Raw genomic sequence first — 17,751 nt, forward strand, 5'->3', positions numbered from 1 at the left:
TATGATTGTCTGACATGGAGTTTTGTGGGCTATGTTTAACATAGTTTAAACTGATTTTTTGTATGATGTTATAGAGAGAGGTCTGTTAAAATGAGTGACTCTCACAAGTGGGTTTATTTAAAAACCTTAAAAACTGACTCTTGAAAAGATAGCTTTGTCATGACAGATATGAATTGATTGAGGTTCACCAACTGTGAGTGTGCACTTGCGCTTTAGCAGCACTCTAAACAAAGCCAGAAATTTGTTTGGTAAAATTGACGTCTTCTGAACTGAACGTAAAAGCAAATATATCAGGTCCAATAGTCCTGAATATCTTGATGTGTTGTAATGACCTAGTTTTTAGAGAAAACAAATAAATACATAAAACAATATCAAGTTTGCACATTTTGCATATTATATGTTTTCTATAACTTGCAAAATATGCAGTGATCTGCATATGTATGATATGCTATAATTTGCATACTCTTTAACATACAATCTTTTGCATATTCTTAATAACATGTGACAATAATTTTACACAGAATTTGTAACGTCATTGTCTGCATGTAAAATGTGGATTGTAGAAACATTTAAATATGAATTGTAGAGGCATTATTGTGTATTTGTCACGGATTGGCCAGGCTCGAACACCGGTCACACCCAACGATCCCTCTCACCGGAGTACTAATTATCTCACACCTGCACCCCATCAACCACACCCTTTATAAGCACACACCGCACAACAGTCACTTTCCGGGCTCGTCTCTACGAAGCGGACCGATTGTGTCTCTCTACGCGAGTGCACGATACCTGTTACTTACCTGCAATTACTTACCTGTGTCTCTTGTGTTCCAGTCAGTCATCCTTGTCCTTCAGCGGTGTGTGTTTGTTCAGCCATCCTCGTTATCCTGGAATATCTACGAGAGGAAAAGATCGTTAATCAGCGCAGTATCCATTTCAGAACATTCAAGACTGTTGACGTTTACTCACCTGTCGAACATCTTCAATCTCCGTATTTCTCCTGTGTGAATTCAATAAACTGTCTAACCGATTACTTACCTGGTGTTCCGTCTGCTTCTATGACAGAAGCCCGGACCCAAAACAGTTTTCAGCATGAGCACGGAAGATCCCTTTCAGGAGTTGGTGGATTCGCTCCGCCGGGTTTTGCTGCGCCCGGCTGTCACCATAGCTGTGTCCGAAATCGCTCACTCGTTCACTCATTCACTAATCCCTATATAGTGAATGGCCGTTGAGTGGACTATATCAGAAGGAGTGAACGAAATGAAGTGAACGAATTCGGACGGTGACGCATATCGTTACACTTCGCATGAGACTTGGAGCTGTTCCGAAAAACATCTTTTTCACATGTACTTTTATATTACATGAACCTTATTTTAGAAAATAATATTAATAGCAATAACACTTTAAATGACTTTATACTGTAATTATACATACCACTGCATCAGCTTTATGGTTTTATTAATAGTATTTGTTTTGTAATATGTGTTCATAATCATTAAATACTAATAAAATACTGTCAACAAAAATAAACATACATTAATTACATGTTAATAATTTTATGTATTTATTGTTTGTAGTATCTTGAAACTCTCACGAGCTGCGTAACATTCCAATGATCGTAGAGCGCCCTCAGGCGACCGTTAATATTACATCAGAATGAATACGCTACCAACGAACATTTTTAAATATCCACCAAATTATCATTTTTTGTAAATTAACAAAGATGCCAGTTCATTAAATTAGTAAAATATTAAACTGAGTTAATGCCTATTTAATATATTTTGATATGAATAATTCATGAAATAAACAATAAAGCAGAAATAATAAAGATCTAAACGGCATCTCTCATTCAAAATTGTTCGCTCCCGCTCTCTCTTCCAGCTCGTCGGTTCTCCGCATTGGATTGTGGGATATAGTGCTTCAGCGAGTGTACATCGGTTGTACACTCGAAATCAGAATGCACTGTGGGTAAAAAGTAGTGAACGAATGTAGGGAATGAAGTCGTTCACTCCGAATTCGGACATCACTACAAAATGGCTGACACCTGATATAGTGCACTATATAGTGGATAGGGAGCGGTTTCAGACACAGCTCATGTCACCTCCGCCAACCTGCGAATCAGCACCTTCACCGAGCACTTCTTCTCTACCAGTTCCGTCCAGTCCCATGGCTCGACCAGCGCCCTACTCTGGCCGGGCGGAGGAGTGCAACGGATTTCTGTTACAATGCTCATTAACCTTCACCATGCAACCAACGCTGTATCCTACCGACCAATCTAAAATTGCTTTCATTTCTCTACTCTCAGGTTCAGCTTTACAATGGGCAGAAACTCTTTGGCTCCAAACCGGGCCGGCCACGCGAACCATCCAGTCATTCATCTCACATTTCAAAGAAGTTTTCGGTCAGTCTAACTCGGCCATCTCAGCGGGAGAACAACTATACCATTTCAAGCAAAGTACTATGTCCATTCATGAATATTCTCTAAAATTCAGAACATTGGCCGCTGCGAGTGGATTGAACGAGAGATCGCTATTGACCACCTACCGGCTAGGTTTGGAGCCCAAACTTCGCTTGCAACTGGCAGCCCTTGATGATCATATTGGACTGGAAAAATTCATCCAACATTCCATCCGATGTTCTGATCGCATGACATCATATCTCTCAGAAGAAACCGCACTCCTCCGTCGACCAGAGCAGAATTCCCCTCCAGAACCAGCCACCGAACCCATGATCCTCGACTCTAGGAAACTGTCATCCACTGAGCGGCAGAGGAGGCTGACCCGGGGTCTCTGTCTATATTGCGGGGGCAGTGGTCACATGAAGCTGAACTGCCCTTCATGACCAAGACGAAACTGGGTGAGTGTTCTTCAGTCTGAAACGGAAAAATTGCTTCCACTGACCACCAATGTTATAGTAACTACGGTCTTGAATTCTGTTACAGTCACAGCCCTCATCGACTCCGGGTCAGCTGGTAACTTCATCTCGGGAACCCTCTGCCGCCAGCTCAAGCTCCGCACTTTCGCCACGTCTACCAAGTACCAGATTCACTCCATAACTGGGGAATTACTCTCTCGGAAACAAGTACAACGTCAATGTGACTTCATTCAACTTCAACTTGGATTACTGCACAAGGAACAAATCAAGCTGCTGGTTCTGGAGGGCGCCACTGTTGACATCATCTTAGGGCGCCTGTGGCTGGTGAAGCATAATCCCATCATCTCTTGGGGCACAGGAGAAGTATTACGATGGGGTGAAGACTGCAACCTCGATTGCTTCCCAGACTTGCCACAACCAGTTAAGAAGAGCATACCCGTCTGTGTCACTTCTGTTGAAAGTCCAGTGAGTAACCAGTCTGTCGAAATTCCTGCCTTATACTCTGACTATGCGGATGTATTTTGCCCCAAGAGAGCTTCCCAGCTACCTCCTCATCGGCCATGGGACTGCGCGATTGACCTCATTCCAAATGCCTCACTGCCCAAGGGAAGGATTTACCCGTTATCGCTTCCTGAGAGTAAGGCCATGGAGGAGTACATCCGGGAGGCTCTGAGTCAGGAGTATATATGTCCATCTATATCACCTGCAGCTTCAAATTTCTTTGTCTCCAAAAAAGATGGAGGGCTACATCCGTGTATCGACTATCGTGTTCTCAACCATCACACCATTAAATTTCGTTATCCCCTTCCTCTCGTCCCAGCTGCCCTGGAACAACTCCGTTCGGCCGTAATCTTCACCAAATTGGATCTCCGCAGCGCATATAACCTGATCAGAATCCGAAAAGGGGATGAATGGAAGACGGCACTCGTGACCCCTACTGGTCACTATGAGTATCAGGTAATGCCCTATGGATTAGTAAACGCCCCCTTTCAAAACTTCATTCATGAGGTTCTCCGAGAATTCCTTCATCACTTCGTCATCGTCTACATAGATGATATCCTGATCTACTCGAATAGTGAGGCTGAACATTCACATCACGTTGCGGAGGTCCTCCAAAGACTACGAGAGCATCAATTATATCTGAAGGCTGAGAAATGTTCATTCCACCAGAAATCTGTCCAGTTCCTAGGTTATATCATCGATCATCACGGAGTTCGCATGGACGAGGGGAAGGTGGAAGCTGTTGTTTCCTGGACCAAACCCAACTCTATAAAAGAACTGCAGAGATTCCTGGGGTTTGCAAACTTCTACCGTCGGTTCATCAAAGGGTACAGTCAAATTACTAATCCCCTCACTAATCTTCTGAAAGGACATCCAAAGACTCTCAACTGGACCACTGAAGCCACCACATTGTTTGAAACACTGAAGAAGGCCTTCACTCAAGCCCCACTCCTGACTCATCCTGACCCAAATTTGCCTTTTGTTGTGGAAGTAGATGCATCCACCACTGGAGTCGGAGCTGTCCTTTCCCAACATCATGGAAATCCTCCACGACTCCATCCATGTGCCTATTTCTCCAGGAAGCTCAGCCCGGCGGAGAGGAATTATGACATCGGAAACAGGGAGTTACTGGCCATCAAGCTTGCTCTAGAGGAGTGGCGACACTGGTTGGAGGGAGCCAACCATCCCTTCCAGGTAATCACAGATCATAAGAATTTACAGTACCTACGGGACGCCAAACGTCTATGTCCCAGACAAGCCAGATGGGCACTCTTCTTCACCAGGTTCAATTTCTCCATCTCTTACCGTCCTGGATCAAAGAACGTCCGAGCAGATGCCCTATCACGTCTTTCTGAAGGTGGAACTAATACTGAGGCTCCTTCCTCTATCATTCCTAACCATCTCATCGTCAGTCCTATAGATTGGACCGAACCTCCAGTCGTCGCCACTCCTGAACCCAGGGTCCCGCCGGGCTGCCCTCCAGGACGCAAATTCATCCCTGCTGCGCAACGGGTAAATCTAATCCATGCTACTCATACCTCCCTGGGCACGGGGCATCCTGGGGCCAATAATACTCTCTCGCTGCTAACCGACCACTTCTGGTGGCCAGACATGGCAATGGATGTGAGGAGGTATGTACAAGGATGTAAGGAGTGTGCCATGTCAAAAAGCCCACGTCACCTTCCAGCTGGAAAGCGCCATCCCTTGCCCATACCGAACCGCCCCTGGTCACACCTAGGAGTCGATTTTATGACTGATCTTCCGGTATCTGATGAAAACACCTGTATCCTGGTTATAGTTGATCGTTTCTCCAAGTTTTGTCGGTTGATACCACTCAAAGGACTACCAACAGCCCTAGAAACAGCTGAATGCCTCTTCAACCACGTCTTCCGTTATTATGGACTCCCTGAGGACATCGTATCAGATAGGGGTCCTCAATTCATCTCCCGAGTATGGATGGCATTCTTTAAACTTCTAGGTGTGACCGTCAGCCTCTCGTCTGGATACCATCCTCAGACCAACGGACAGACAGAGAGGAAAATTCAAGAGGTGGGGCGGTTCCTTCGTACCTTCTGTCACGGTCACCAGAACTCCTGGAACCAGTTCCTGGGTTGGGCTGAATACGCCCAAAATTCACTGCGGCAACCTTCCACGGGACTTACACCTTTCCAATGTGTTTTAGGTTTCCAGCCTCCTCTCTTCCCGTGGAACGGTGAACCATCAGATGTCCCCGCAGTGGATCACTGGTTCCGGGAGAGCGAGAGAGTCTGGGACGCGGCTCACCATCATCTCCAGAGGGCAGTGAACAGGTCCAAAGCCGTATCCGACCGAAGAAGGATTCCAGGACCCAACTTCACTCCAGGTCAGAAAGTCTGGCTCTCCACTCGAGACATCCGATTACGCCTGCCCTCAAAGAAGTTAAGTCCCAGATTTATTGGCCCCTTTACCATCCTGGAACAGGTCAATCCCATTACATACAGACTACAACCCACCACAATACAGGATTCATCCCACGTTCCATGTGTCACTACTAAAACCCTGTCACGAACCTCTGCTTCCTTCCACAGAGCCTGGCCAAGAAGAAGACCCCCCTCCTCCTTTGGTGCTAGAGGAAGGATCGATATACTCCGTCAATGAAATTCCGCAGTCCTGGCATCGTGGTGGTCGTCTGGAGTACTTGGTCGACTGGGAAGGTTATGGACCAGCGGAAAGATCATGGGTTCCACGTGACGACATCTTAGACCCCGCTCTCATCTCGGAATTTCATGCAGCTCATCCAGAATATCCGGCACCTCGAGGTAGAGGTAGACCACCTCGGCACCGGAGGTTTCGGCCCTCAGGAACGGGCCGTGGGGAGGGGGGTAATGTCACGGATTGGCCAGGCTCGAACACTGGTCACACCCAACGATCCCTCTCACCGGAGTACTAATTATCTCACACCTGCACCCCATCAACCACACCCTTTATAAGCACACACCGCACAACAGTCACTGTCCAGGCTCGTCTCTACGAAGCGGACCGATTGTGTCTCTCTACGCGAGTGCACGATACCTGTTACTTACCTGCAATTACTTACCTGTGTCTCTTGTGTTCCAGTCAGTCATCCTTGTCCTTCAGCGGTGTGTGTTTGTTCAGCCATCCTCGTTATCCTGGAATATCTACGAGAGGAAAAGATCGTTAATCAGCGCAGTATCCGTTTCAGAACATTCAAGACTGTTGACGTTTACTCACCTGTCGAACATCTTCAATCTCCGTATTTCTCCTGTGTGAATTCAATAAACTGTCTAACCGATTACTTACCTGGTGTTCCGTCTGCTTCTATGATAGTATTTGCATTTGTATTGTGTGGTTTATTTTTTATTTTATTTTATTTTTTTTGGTTTTTTTTTCTGGCATTTTAGATCTCACTCACCATGTATTGTGTACCCCTGCATGTCATCACTATTTGTTTCCATATACATTTCCATTTACTCTTCTGTTAATTTGTCATAATGACAGTTCAAGTGAACTATAAATGCATAATCTATTATTTAAAAAAAATACTGGGAGTACTTAACAAAAACAATTCCATCTAACACCTATGAGCAAGCCAATTCTTTCCCATGATGTGTAGAGACTTGAAAGTCTTTAGGTTGAAGAAACTAAAGAAGCAGTCAGGACCAAAAAGGGTAAATACTGGAGAAAATGAGAAGAACTGGGATGAACAGATGAGGTGGACTTGGAAGGAGGTAAATGGAAAAAACAATGAGCAGAATATGCAAGAGCTGCAAAGAAAAATGAATAAAGGGAGACCCACTGATAATTAAGGACACTCTTTTCATGTCCTTTAGAGATGACCTTCAGGATGGACAGAATATTGGATAAGCAGTTCATAGTGGAGTTCCAGAATTCCCACTGCTAATATCAGGGCACACATGAGTAGCCACTGTGAGGTCAAATCAGCCAGCACATTAAACAGCAGAATGACTGACCTGAACTGCTCAGTCAGTGAAGTGAGACGAGTGCAAATGAGCAAGTGCTTCATGACATTGAATAATATCATAAAATGATTCTTTTCTCATGCAGAAAGAGTTCTGTGCCAACAATGCATGACCCAAATTAAGTCCCAAAGAGAAAAGAGAAATGCACACTGAGTAAAAAGTAGTTACATCATATCCAGCATATGTGGGCTTCCTTATAAATATATGAATTATTCATACTAAAAGTTCGAAGGCATCTTTTAGTTACTGAAGAACTTCTGAGATATAACCCTTGTGTCAAGATCCTTAAGTGAGAACTATCCTTGGTCTCTCTTAAATACTTGCAATTAAAGAGGAACAACCAAGGGCTAATGCAAATGGTTACATTGTATTACATGTTATAAAAGACAACAGACATTAAATTTGTCGCATTAAAATTTTGCTGGAATAATTTACAAAAATTCCTAAAAATTAAATAGGAAGGAAAGAAGAGGTTTGCAGTTACTGAGGATTTCTATGGCCTGACCTCATTTGCTAGTCATGACTCAGGGAGAGGAAATATTTGATTACATGTCAGCTCATTAATTTGAAGCTGACATACAGCGTAGAGTGGATGACTTCTAGTGAATAGGTCATTGTGTGTCTCACTTGTGATAAAGCTTGGACTGCTACACTGAGCAAGAGACAATCAATCATAATGAATGCCTCCAATGAGACGGTGATGGAAGAAAACGGGTACCGTAGGTCCAAGCAAGGAACCTATTTCCATTACCCCTAGTTTCCACTACAGTAATACAAAATAAAGGAATGAATGACTGAAATGCTGTCTCTCATCAGATGCCCTCTTATCACTCTGCAGTATAAAGTACATTAATAAAAATATACAGTAGTATACTGATGCAGAAGCAGCACATCTTGAGTGCTCTTATTTATGAGTGGTGGCATACTGCTCATACTGCTTTATATATAATCACTGAATTACGCTAATTGTGACCCTGGACCACAAAACCAGTCTTAAGTAGCATAGGTATATTTGTAGCAATAGTCAAAAATACATTGTATGGGTCAAAATTGTCATTTTTTTTTTAATGACAAAAATCATTAGAATATAAAGTAAAGATTTTACGTTCCATGAAAATATTTTGTAAATTTCCTACCGTAACTTATATCAAAATTTAACTATATCAGAACTTAATTTGGACAAATTTATAGGTGATTTTCTCAATATTTAGATTTTTTTGCACCCTCAGATTCCAGATTTTCATATAGTTATATACTATCTCTGCCAAATATTGTCCTATCCTGGTTTTGTGGTCCAGGGTCACAATTTACATAAAACAGTGGGAATTCTCAAGAATAATGGTTAATCAAAAAACACAATGCATGAAAATAATAATAATAATAATAATGTCACTAAAAATATTATTCTTTTTTTTTTTTTTAAATGTGCTTTAAATCACAAAGCACTGTAAGCAGAGTTCAGTATGTAACTTAACAATAGTGCTGTTACAATGTGATTTCAATAAGTTTTACATAATAAAGAACAAAGCTTTGCTAATATCTGCTTATTTTTGTTGGACTTGATACTTTTTGTTGGCATCATTATTCTTGTAATAAATGAAATTATATTTTGGACCTACGTGGCTAAATATGTTTAACACCGTAAAGTGCTAACAGTATCATTAGATAAACATATCATATGTCCTGTTATCACTCAGCAGTATGAAGTAAATTAATAAAAGTGCAGAGTAGTGTACTGACACCCTCTGGCAGCAGCAGTGGCAGCAGCAGCACATCTTGAGTGTTGATGTTATTCATGGGAGGTGGCATACTGCTCAATGAGGCGTTTCCGTGCTCAAGTGGGTTGGGACTCGAACATTTCCACTAAGGAGTGGAATAACCCGAGGAAAAAAGAGGAAGACAACACTGCTGTAGCCGTATCGCGCAGTTAACCCACTACCTCAAAGCTCACGGCGTAATATGAACGTCAGAAACTCGGACGCACGGTCTCGTGAAAGGTCCTGTAAGAGGAATCCTCACGTGGACGCAGCTGGAGCATGAAAACATCTCAGTACCCGAGACTCAGGGATAGCTCCGCTCCTCTTTCTCCTCCTCACTGATAATTGACAGTAGTGGTGTACCAACACAAACGCCGGTGTTTTTTAGCACTTGGACTGAATATGTACCAGGGACATTCACAGGTAAGATCGCGTGCTTCTTTCATTTATTATTGGCCAACGGCGCGTGAAGCATCTTCTCTACCTACACGTGCGCATGTCAAAACTAAATCATCCTTAAACTGAGGAGTTTATACTGTTTTCACCTGTCAAATCTCACTCTTTAAGCTGCATGTTTAGTATGTGGGCAATGGGCAAAACATATTTCAGGACATAAGCATGAACTGCATGAGGAGGACGTTAAGTCTGAAGAAAAAGAGAATGTTTCAAGCCAGCATTTTGTCCAGTTTAATCCTGTAACTGTCTGAACATTGTGTTCTGCTTGTATATGACCCATGCATTAAATAAACACACTGTTGTTTTAAATGGCCTCAAAATAAGGTCCCTGTAAAAACTCACTAAGTTTTTATATTAATATTACTTTTAAAAGGCTTTCCTACTATATGGTAAAATACACTTCCCTACCATAATCTAATTATTAGGAATTATAAGCACTCCTCAGTGTTTCATTATGTAAATTTCAAGATGTGTTAGTATATACATATAAAATCAGTAGTCACATTTGCATTAACCAGTAAACAGTTTGTGTATATATGTACGTGTAAGTGTTAAGGTCCAAGTATGCACATGCCATTTATATCATAACAAAGTGGGCCTTCTTAACATGTGTCATTTCAGCATTTTGAAGAATTTCAATCTGTTTTAAATGCATTTATTTCATTTTCCCTTAAAAAGTAAGACTTTTTTCAACAAATAAAAATGGATGAAACTAAAATGAGCATTGATGTCATGACCCCTGCATGACTGCTGTCTCAACATCCGTGTTTTGCACTTGGAAGGAATTTGACCTTCATAGAGTCAGATGAACTTAGATATTGCCTGCTGCCGTTCACATGACTGATGATGCTGTGCTTGCACTTCAGGGAACTGCCATCAAGTGTGGTTTGCTTCCGAGTCTTCAAGATAAATGTGTCTTCTGTCTTAGCAAGCTGTAAATCTGAGTAAGGTATTAGACCACAGGTCTGTGTCCCATTCTGTGTCCCATTTCTCATGATGGGACAAGGGAAAATCTGTGATTGCGATTACTGTTTGAAATTGTGTATTGTATGTTTGCAAGTAATTTGCAGCATCACGATTTATGGCTGCTTATTTCCCTCATCGGTTCATGTCTGGTACTTTAGATGTGCAGTGCGAGGAACAGTTCTGATGTTTTTGAATTTGTTTTTAAATTTCAAGTTGTGTTTAAAGGCTTAAATGGTGCTGGTTTATGGATGTTACACAGGCTTCCCACAGATCTTTACCACTCACAGCACTGCATGCTGTCTGCATTTAAGACACAGAGAGTGACTACTTGTATAAGGAAGAACTTTAAATTTTCCTAAATTCTCAGATGAGAGTGTACGTTTGAGAGGGTGCCCTTATACCCACCTGAAACTCTTTTCATATTGCTATGCCCATGTACGCAATAGTTGAGGCTTTGCCTTCTGAAGGTGCATTAGTTCAGCCTTGCGTGGGGTTGTGAGAGACTAAAAAAAGAGAAGTGTGAGAAAGCCCTTTGATGTGCCTTTCTCCTTTTATCAGAGAATTTTCCGCTTGGAATGCTGCTTTTGTCCCATTTATGTTAGCAGGCTTAGATGTGTAGTTATTAAGCATTTGAGAGGGGTAAAGCATATTTAAAAGAAAATTAAAGTATTTTTACGTATTCAAGACATTTAGCCACTCAGCGGTGCATTTTCCATACACAGACGGAACTCGTTGCTTAAACACTATATTAAGATCCATCAATACAAAAATGAACTAACTAGGCATTATTTCTTGGTCACCCCTCTGTTGTTTGAACTACATTGGTTTAACAGCTGCCATTCATGATGTCACATGCAGGTGGTGGAGTAATAGCATTTTCCTCGAGACAGTCAGTTCTCCTCAGAGATACATACATACAGTATAAACCCCCACCCCCAATTGTATCGTGATTTGTTTAACAAATCAACCAACTTGAATCGTCAAGTTTTCATCGATTTTCAACCAGCTCAGGGTTCATTTTCACATCCCTACATTTCATACTAACGAAACCATATGCTTCTAACTAAAGGTTGAGAGCTGTAGTTCCAGTTACACAGTTTGCAATGCTATGAATGTTTCTTGGAATATTGGCAAACAACTGAATGTTGGTAACAGTGGTGCATACCATTTTAGCCTGCACATAAGTGGTACACAGGTGCGCATGCGCGACCAAAATAAAAGATGCACGTGGTAAATAATGTTCAGATCTCTCATTTGCATACTGACATGGATGACAGCTGTTAATGCACAATTACCATTTTAGATGACAAACTGTACTGTATAAGATTCCTATCTAAACTGAAAGCATAAATCTAGGCTACCTGCTGCCATTTTCAAAGCACAAAACTTCAATTTCAATCACTGACACCCTTCAGTCGACTAAACCCAGCAGCTTGCCGGCAATCCGCCAAAATAAAAGTTTGAAAATGATGAAAATTCATATAAAACAGTAAATGTTAGCATTTTATTTTTTATTTTACTATAAAAAAAAATTATTTTTATTTAATACTTTTTAAAAAAAATTATTTTATAAAAAAAACCTAACTAAATAAAGTGCAATAATATTATTATCACTATTATTAATATATTTTTTTCCATAGTTATACTTAATGGGACACACTATGTGCAGTGTGAGGACCAAACCAAGTCTCCAGGTGCTCTAATGATAACCAGGCAGAAAAACTGATTATAGTTGACTAACAGTACACATCCCAGAATAGCCCAAATGAATTACAATGAAAATTTAATGCTGAAAATGCTAAACTGTAACATTAATGAATTGTGTTTGGCACATATATTATCTGTTTGCAGCCTTTTGTTAATTGTCTTGTTCACTTGTCTCCACAGAGTATCTCAAAAGAAACCAATTATTTATTGCTGCAAAACCCAATTAAGGAGCCATAGTTAATGAAAGAACATATTGTACTTTTTAATAATTTTGTTTGTTTGATTTGCACCTGATTATTTTACCCTGAGATGAAATATAACAATTGATTTAAACGTAAGGCTGAAAATGAACACATTTTAGTTTTTAAAATGAGTGTTGTTGCTTTGGAGAAATCATAAACGGATCTCAAGCTATAATGTAATAGAGCCCAAACAATAGGGTTTTTTTGGGGGCCGATGCCGATACAGATTCCAATATTAGGGAGTAAAAAAATTCTTTATGTGTATATCATAGTACAGTACCAGTCAAAAGTTTGGACACACTTTCCATTCGTGTGTCCAAACTTTTGACTGGTACTGTATATAGAATACAGTATATACATAAACAGAATATAAACACATTTTTTGCAGTTATCACTTGAATGTGGTAATCAAACATTTATAATGATGTGACAAAGACATGTAATGGACCCTTTTCACAAGCCTGTGATGACGCGTTTCAACGGTATATGGGAGGGACGGTAAATTTGACATTGTTCTCTCTTCTGACTGCCGATATCAGTCTAGCTCAATCCTTTAATTGAAAGTCGTGAAAACTCTATAGTGTACATTTTCTTTTGCTATTTGAGCAAATGGGAATGCAAAAAATATATTTGTGGTACTCATTCACTGCTCTCGGGTTTTACCCAACTGTGACGACTTCTGCTATGAGAAACCTGGAAATGTGAGAAAGGTCCATGGAGGCAGGGTATTTAACTAGTATTTAGCAACTAGTATTTAACTAGTATTTTATCTCTTTGCAGTTTAATATTCACAGACACTAGTATCACAATTCAATTTAAGTGTACTGACCTGTTTTTTATTTATTCATTAAAAATATTACAAATTCCATGAAATTCTGCATTATACAGTCAGTTCCGTTTTTATGACTGGATTCAGCAATTCTGTCTATGTTTTCTGCATTGTGGAAATAATAGGGCCCTACTGATGTAGCAAATGAGTATGATAAGCTAAAAGACGGGGACGAGAGTAAAAGACGGGGACACTGTTTAATTACTTTATAGTATTTCGTCTCACCAACTGTTGGACTGCAGAAAGATACTAACTTTTCAATCTGCTACATTACTTACTGTACTGACAAACTATACTGACTTAGGAGATGTGATGTGACCAATGTGATAAGCATTAGTGACATGGCAGTTTTACTGGACAGAGTTAACATTATATAGAACTTACATTCAAAAAGGGAAACGTATGGGACCATTGTTTATTAACTTTACAGTAAGAAACTAGTTAGTAGCTAACTGTTAAGACACTGCTTGACTGCTTGTCTGCTTGTCTGCCGCTGCCTGAACAAGAGACCTCCTCGAGACTGAAGTGAAAGGGTTGGCTGGTGTCATTACAGTGACCTGGGTTGCCAGTAGCAAACAATGGAGCTCTGCTAAACAAACTAAATAATTACACCATTTACAAGCATTTTATCTGCGTTATATGGTTTGTAAAAAAATGTTCATATCTGCGGCATATCTGCGGCATATTTCAGGGTGTCTTAAAAAGTATTAAAAGTTGATTAATTTAAAGAAAATTAAGGCCCTTAAAAATATTAAAAAGTCCTAAATGCCATTTTCCAAGGTATTAAATTTCGTATCATCTTTTCATTATGTAGCCTATATTTGTCCAAAGAGGTTGCATGCTAAAGTTTGCCTGAATTTAATCATTGCTTAGGCGAATAGTGGGATTCTGTGTAGTTTGTATATGGAATCCCGCTAGATTTGACGTCATCTGTTAACACGCTCACTGACTGACTGCACTACTGCGTGATAGTGCAAGTTAGAGTCCTGGAACAGGTCAGAAACTGACTGACCAGTCAGATGTTTGTGATGAAAAGTGTTCCACGAAAGGGCTATGGTTTGCAGACAGTTATAAGAGTTGATGTTACAAATCCGTCTTTTGAAAGTATGGTGTGAACTCATTGTCCCATTAGCGGAGAGCTTTATTTTCCCTCTTCAATGAGTTTTGTCAATAGACCAATTTGGTGTTTGCAAACAGTGATGCTGTTTTTTTGTGGGCGGAGTCTATCTGTTGGCAAACTCGGTATTGTTGAGTAAAATCGAGTTATAAAGTCTGAAATACAAGATATAAACTTGCATTTGCGACAAAAAAGTCAGAATTGGAAGATAAAATAGCTAAATATGTCCCCTATGAACTGCAAATGTGAATATTATTTATACTTATTGTTTAAATGAAATTTATGCTTTAAAAGTAGGATAATCATAGCAGTTTCATCCATTAGTCTGTCTGTTTAAATGTCTGCATTTAGCTTCAAATGGGGTCTTTGACGACAGTATACTGTAAAGTGATTTGCATTCCAATTCTGGCATCCAATGACACAACAATACATTTTTTCTCTTATTCCATGGATTTGACCCGTTTCACTTGTTATCATTTTTTTTTTCTGCCACCACAATGTGCACACAGCTTTTTGTTTATGGTTTCTCTTTCTAATAAACCTTGCATTGGGTTAGTTAATTCTCTTGTGCTTCATTCTCACCCTTCTGAATTATGTTGCACTGATAAATTATCACAAACTAAGACTGTTTAGTTGTGCTATCTTACAATCAATATATAGTAAATCTAAGATAAAGTGTCGCCGATGTAACCGGTTAAAACTTGAAGTGGCGATAAGATCTTAAAATGTATGGAAAGAGTCTTAAAAAAGGTCTTAAAAGGTATTACATTTGACTCCATGGTTCCTGTATGTACCATGCATATATGGCGATGCAAATATCTGACCCTGGACCACAAAATCAGTCTTAGGTCGCTTAGGGTATATTTGTAGCAATAGCCAAAAAAACATTGCATGGGTCAAAATTGTTGATTTTTCTTTTATGCCGAAAATCATTATGATATTAAGTAAAGATCATGTTCCATGAAGATATTTTGTAAAATTCCTACTGTAAATATATCAAAACTTAATTTTTGATTAGTAATATGCATTGCTTAGAACTTCATTTGAACAAATTTAGAGGTGATTTTCTCAATATTTTGATTTTTTTGCACCATCAGATTCCATATATTGAAATAGTTGTATCTCAGCCAAATATTGTTCTATCCTAACAAATCCTAACAAACAAAGCCTATTTATTCAGCTTTCAGATGATGTATAAATCTCAATTTCGAAAAATTGACCCTTATGACTGGTTTTGTGGTCCAGCGTCACATATATCTGCGACAGGCTCATATTGGCCGATAAATGGTTGGGCTCTACAAAAAAAAAAAAACTGATTGTGACTTTATCATGGTAAGACAACAGGAGCATTTATTGCAACATTTAATACAATGATGCGACACAGCTTTATTCTTTCACATAACAAGCCATATCAAATCCACTGGAAATGTAGAGAGACTGATTGATAGATGGTTAACAGCCTTTTGCATCAGTGTGGTCTCAGTTGAAACATTAGAAATGACTGCTTATGAAAGTCAGTGAAAGTTGAAACGTACCATAAAACATTGATCAACAGACATTGTGCACTCATTTAGCTCACAATGTTCCAGGAACCTGAGATATTTTCAAACTTTCACCAACTGTGAAGTCTATAGATAGAGCACTATTGGATGGTAGCTTATCTTAAATTGTGCTGAACTTGCCAGTTTCAATATAAGCTAATGGCTCAGTATGAAAGTATACTTAAATGTCATTGAATCCTGGGAGAACTGAAGGCAGGCCACATATGCTTGCTCACTATGGAATTCATTCTCTCCTGCCTTCAAAAAGTGGGTCAGATGTGAACCCTTAGGCAGGTTGCTCTTCACTGCAGCTTAAATTGCTAATCACTTAAAGCATCTGGATTTGGCTGATGACACTGCAGCTGTTGTGCCACTTTTCCTGAACCGGATCACGCGCCACAGACCACATATCACCATCTGACACAGCAGCAGTGGTGGATGGCACACATATTCCCTGGTGAAAGTAGGTGCAAAATGCAGAGGATTATTGTAAATTGAAAAAAGCACAGTGCAAATAACACTGGGTTTTTCTCTTTGACCTATAAGCGTGGCACACGTGCAGATTAAACTCACATCCTGTTCGGCCTCAAATAATGTGTTTTCTCATGGTTTGCGCAAATATGTTCTATCTAAACATTTTCCTCTTGTCACTGCGAAGAGAGAATTGTATAGATGCATATAAAACTGGGGCTTTTGTCTAACTTTGAGTAGAGTGTGACTGCTGAAGGTATGATTAATGCTAATAAGCCTCTGGTGGGCCGCAGCGAAGCCGACACTGACCTCGGATATGAGCAAAGATTGATGCAGCCTTAGGCTGCTTCATTCTCCGAGGTATTGCTTAGAGGAGTTTCAAGGTAACATTTTTTGTTCCTACCACAAGCTGTGATCTTTGCTTGAAATGTGTGTAGTAAATTAGAATTATGTTTTTCTTTCAGCTATGCAGAAATCACAGGTTTAGCATGTAGGTGTAAAGCCTGTTTAATATTGAATGAGTCAGAAGTGTGATTAAAGGAGAAGTTGTATGGAATCTGTGAAAACAATAGCATTATAGGATGCTGTTCTGGGACGGGTATTCGGGTATGTGGGCTGGGCAAGTCAGGAGAAATAATTATTATTTTTTTTTTGTTCATGTTGAAATGTAGAAAACACTACTGTCACAATGCACTTAGTTCACTTAAATCCGTCTGGTCTCATTGTTTGTATGCAATTATTTAATTAGTATGTTAGAATGTAACATTTAAAAGTACAAAAACATAGTTTTTTGTGTATTTGGATAGATACTCACTGCAGAGCCATCCAGCTCCCCCTCTCTGGACGTGATGGGTGGAGTTTGATGTAGTTCAGCTCCATCTCTGTGAACCTAATGGGTGGGGTTATATTTAGAGATAGGGATATTGTTATGGTTAGGAAGTGGTTGGACCATAGCTCCACCATTACATTCGGCAAGGGGGAGATGGACGTCAAGCTCCACCCATTGGGTCTGCATTGAGGAGCCTCCCGCATTAAGAAGTTTGGCGAGTACTAATTTCAAACCCTGCATAACCTTAACTTGCTCTGTCTGTAGCTTTCTTTTATTAGTTGTCTTTTGACATAATTAGAGGAGAAGCTGAGGTTTGTTATTAGCAGAATGTTAAAACCTTCGAGGCTTTAGTTTTAGCTAATTTGAGCAGGCATACAGCAAAATGGATAATTAGACACAAAAATTATAATTTGATGTATAAATGGTTGGATAAGCTGACAAGATATCAAAATCTGTTTTATGTCCAATTTAAAGTCTTAGA

General features: G+C 39.9%; 1 protein-coding gene across 2 annotated transcripts in view; it reads left to right on the plus strand.

Annotated features, from left to right (window-relative positions):
* The first annotated feature begins 9,172 nt into the window (after positions 1 to 9,172).
* Positions 9,173 to 17,751, plus strand: part of pex5lb (peroxisomal biogenesis factor 5-like b) — a 46,904-nt gene continuing 38,325 nt past the window's right edge. The window contains exon 1 of one of the 2 annotated variants that reach the window (XM_051125365.1): positions 9,173 to 9,535. In XM_051125365.1, coding sequence (XP_050981322.1) covers positions 9,515 to 9,535 — 21 coding nt within the window. In that variant the 5' untranslated portion in view covers positions 9,173 to 9,514. The remainder of the gene's footprint in view (positions 9,536 to 17,751) is intronic. The other variant, XM_051125372.1, reaches the window with a different exon arrangement.

The sequence above is a fragment of the Labeo rohita genome, chromosome 2, assembly GCF_022985175.1.
Source record: "Labeo rohita strain BAU-BD-2019 chromosome 2, IGBB_LRoh.1.0, whole genome shotgun sequence".
Taxonomy (NCBI): Eukaryota; Metazoa; Chordata; class Actinopteri; order Cypriniformes; family Cyprinidae; genus Labeo; species Labeo rohita.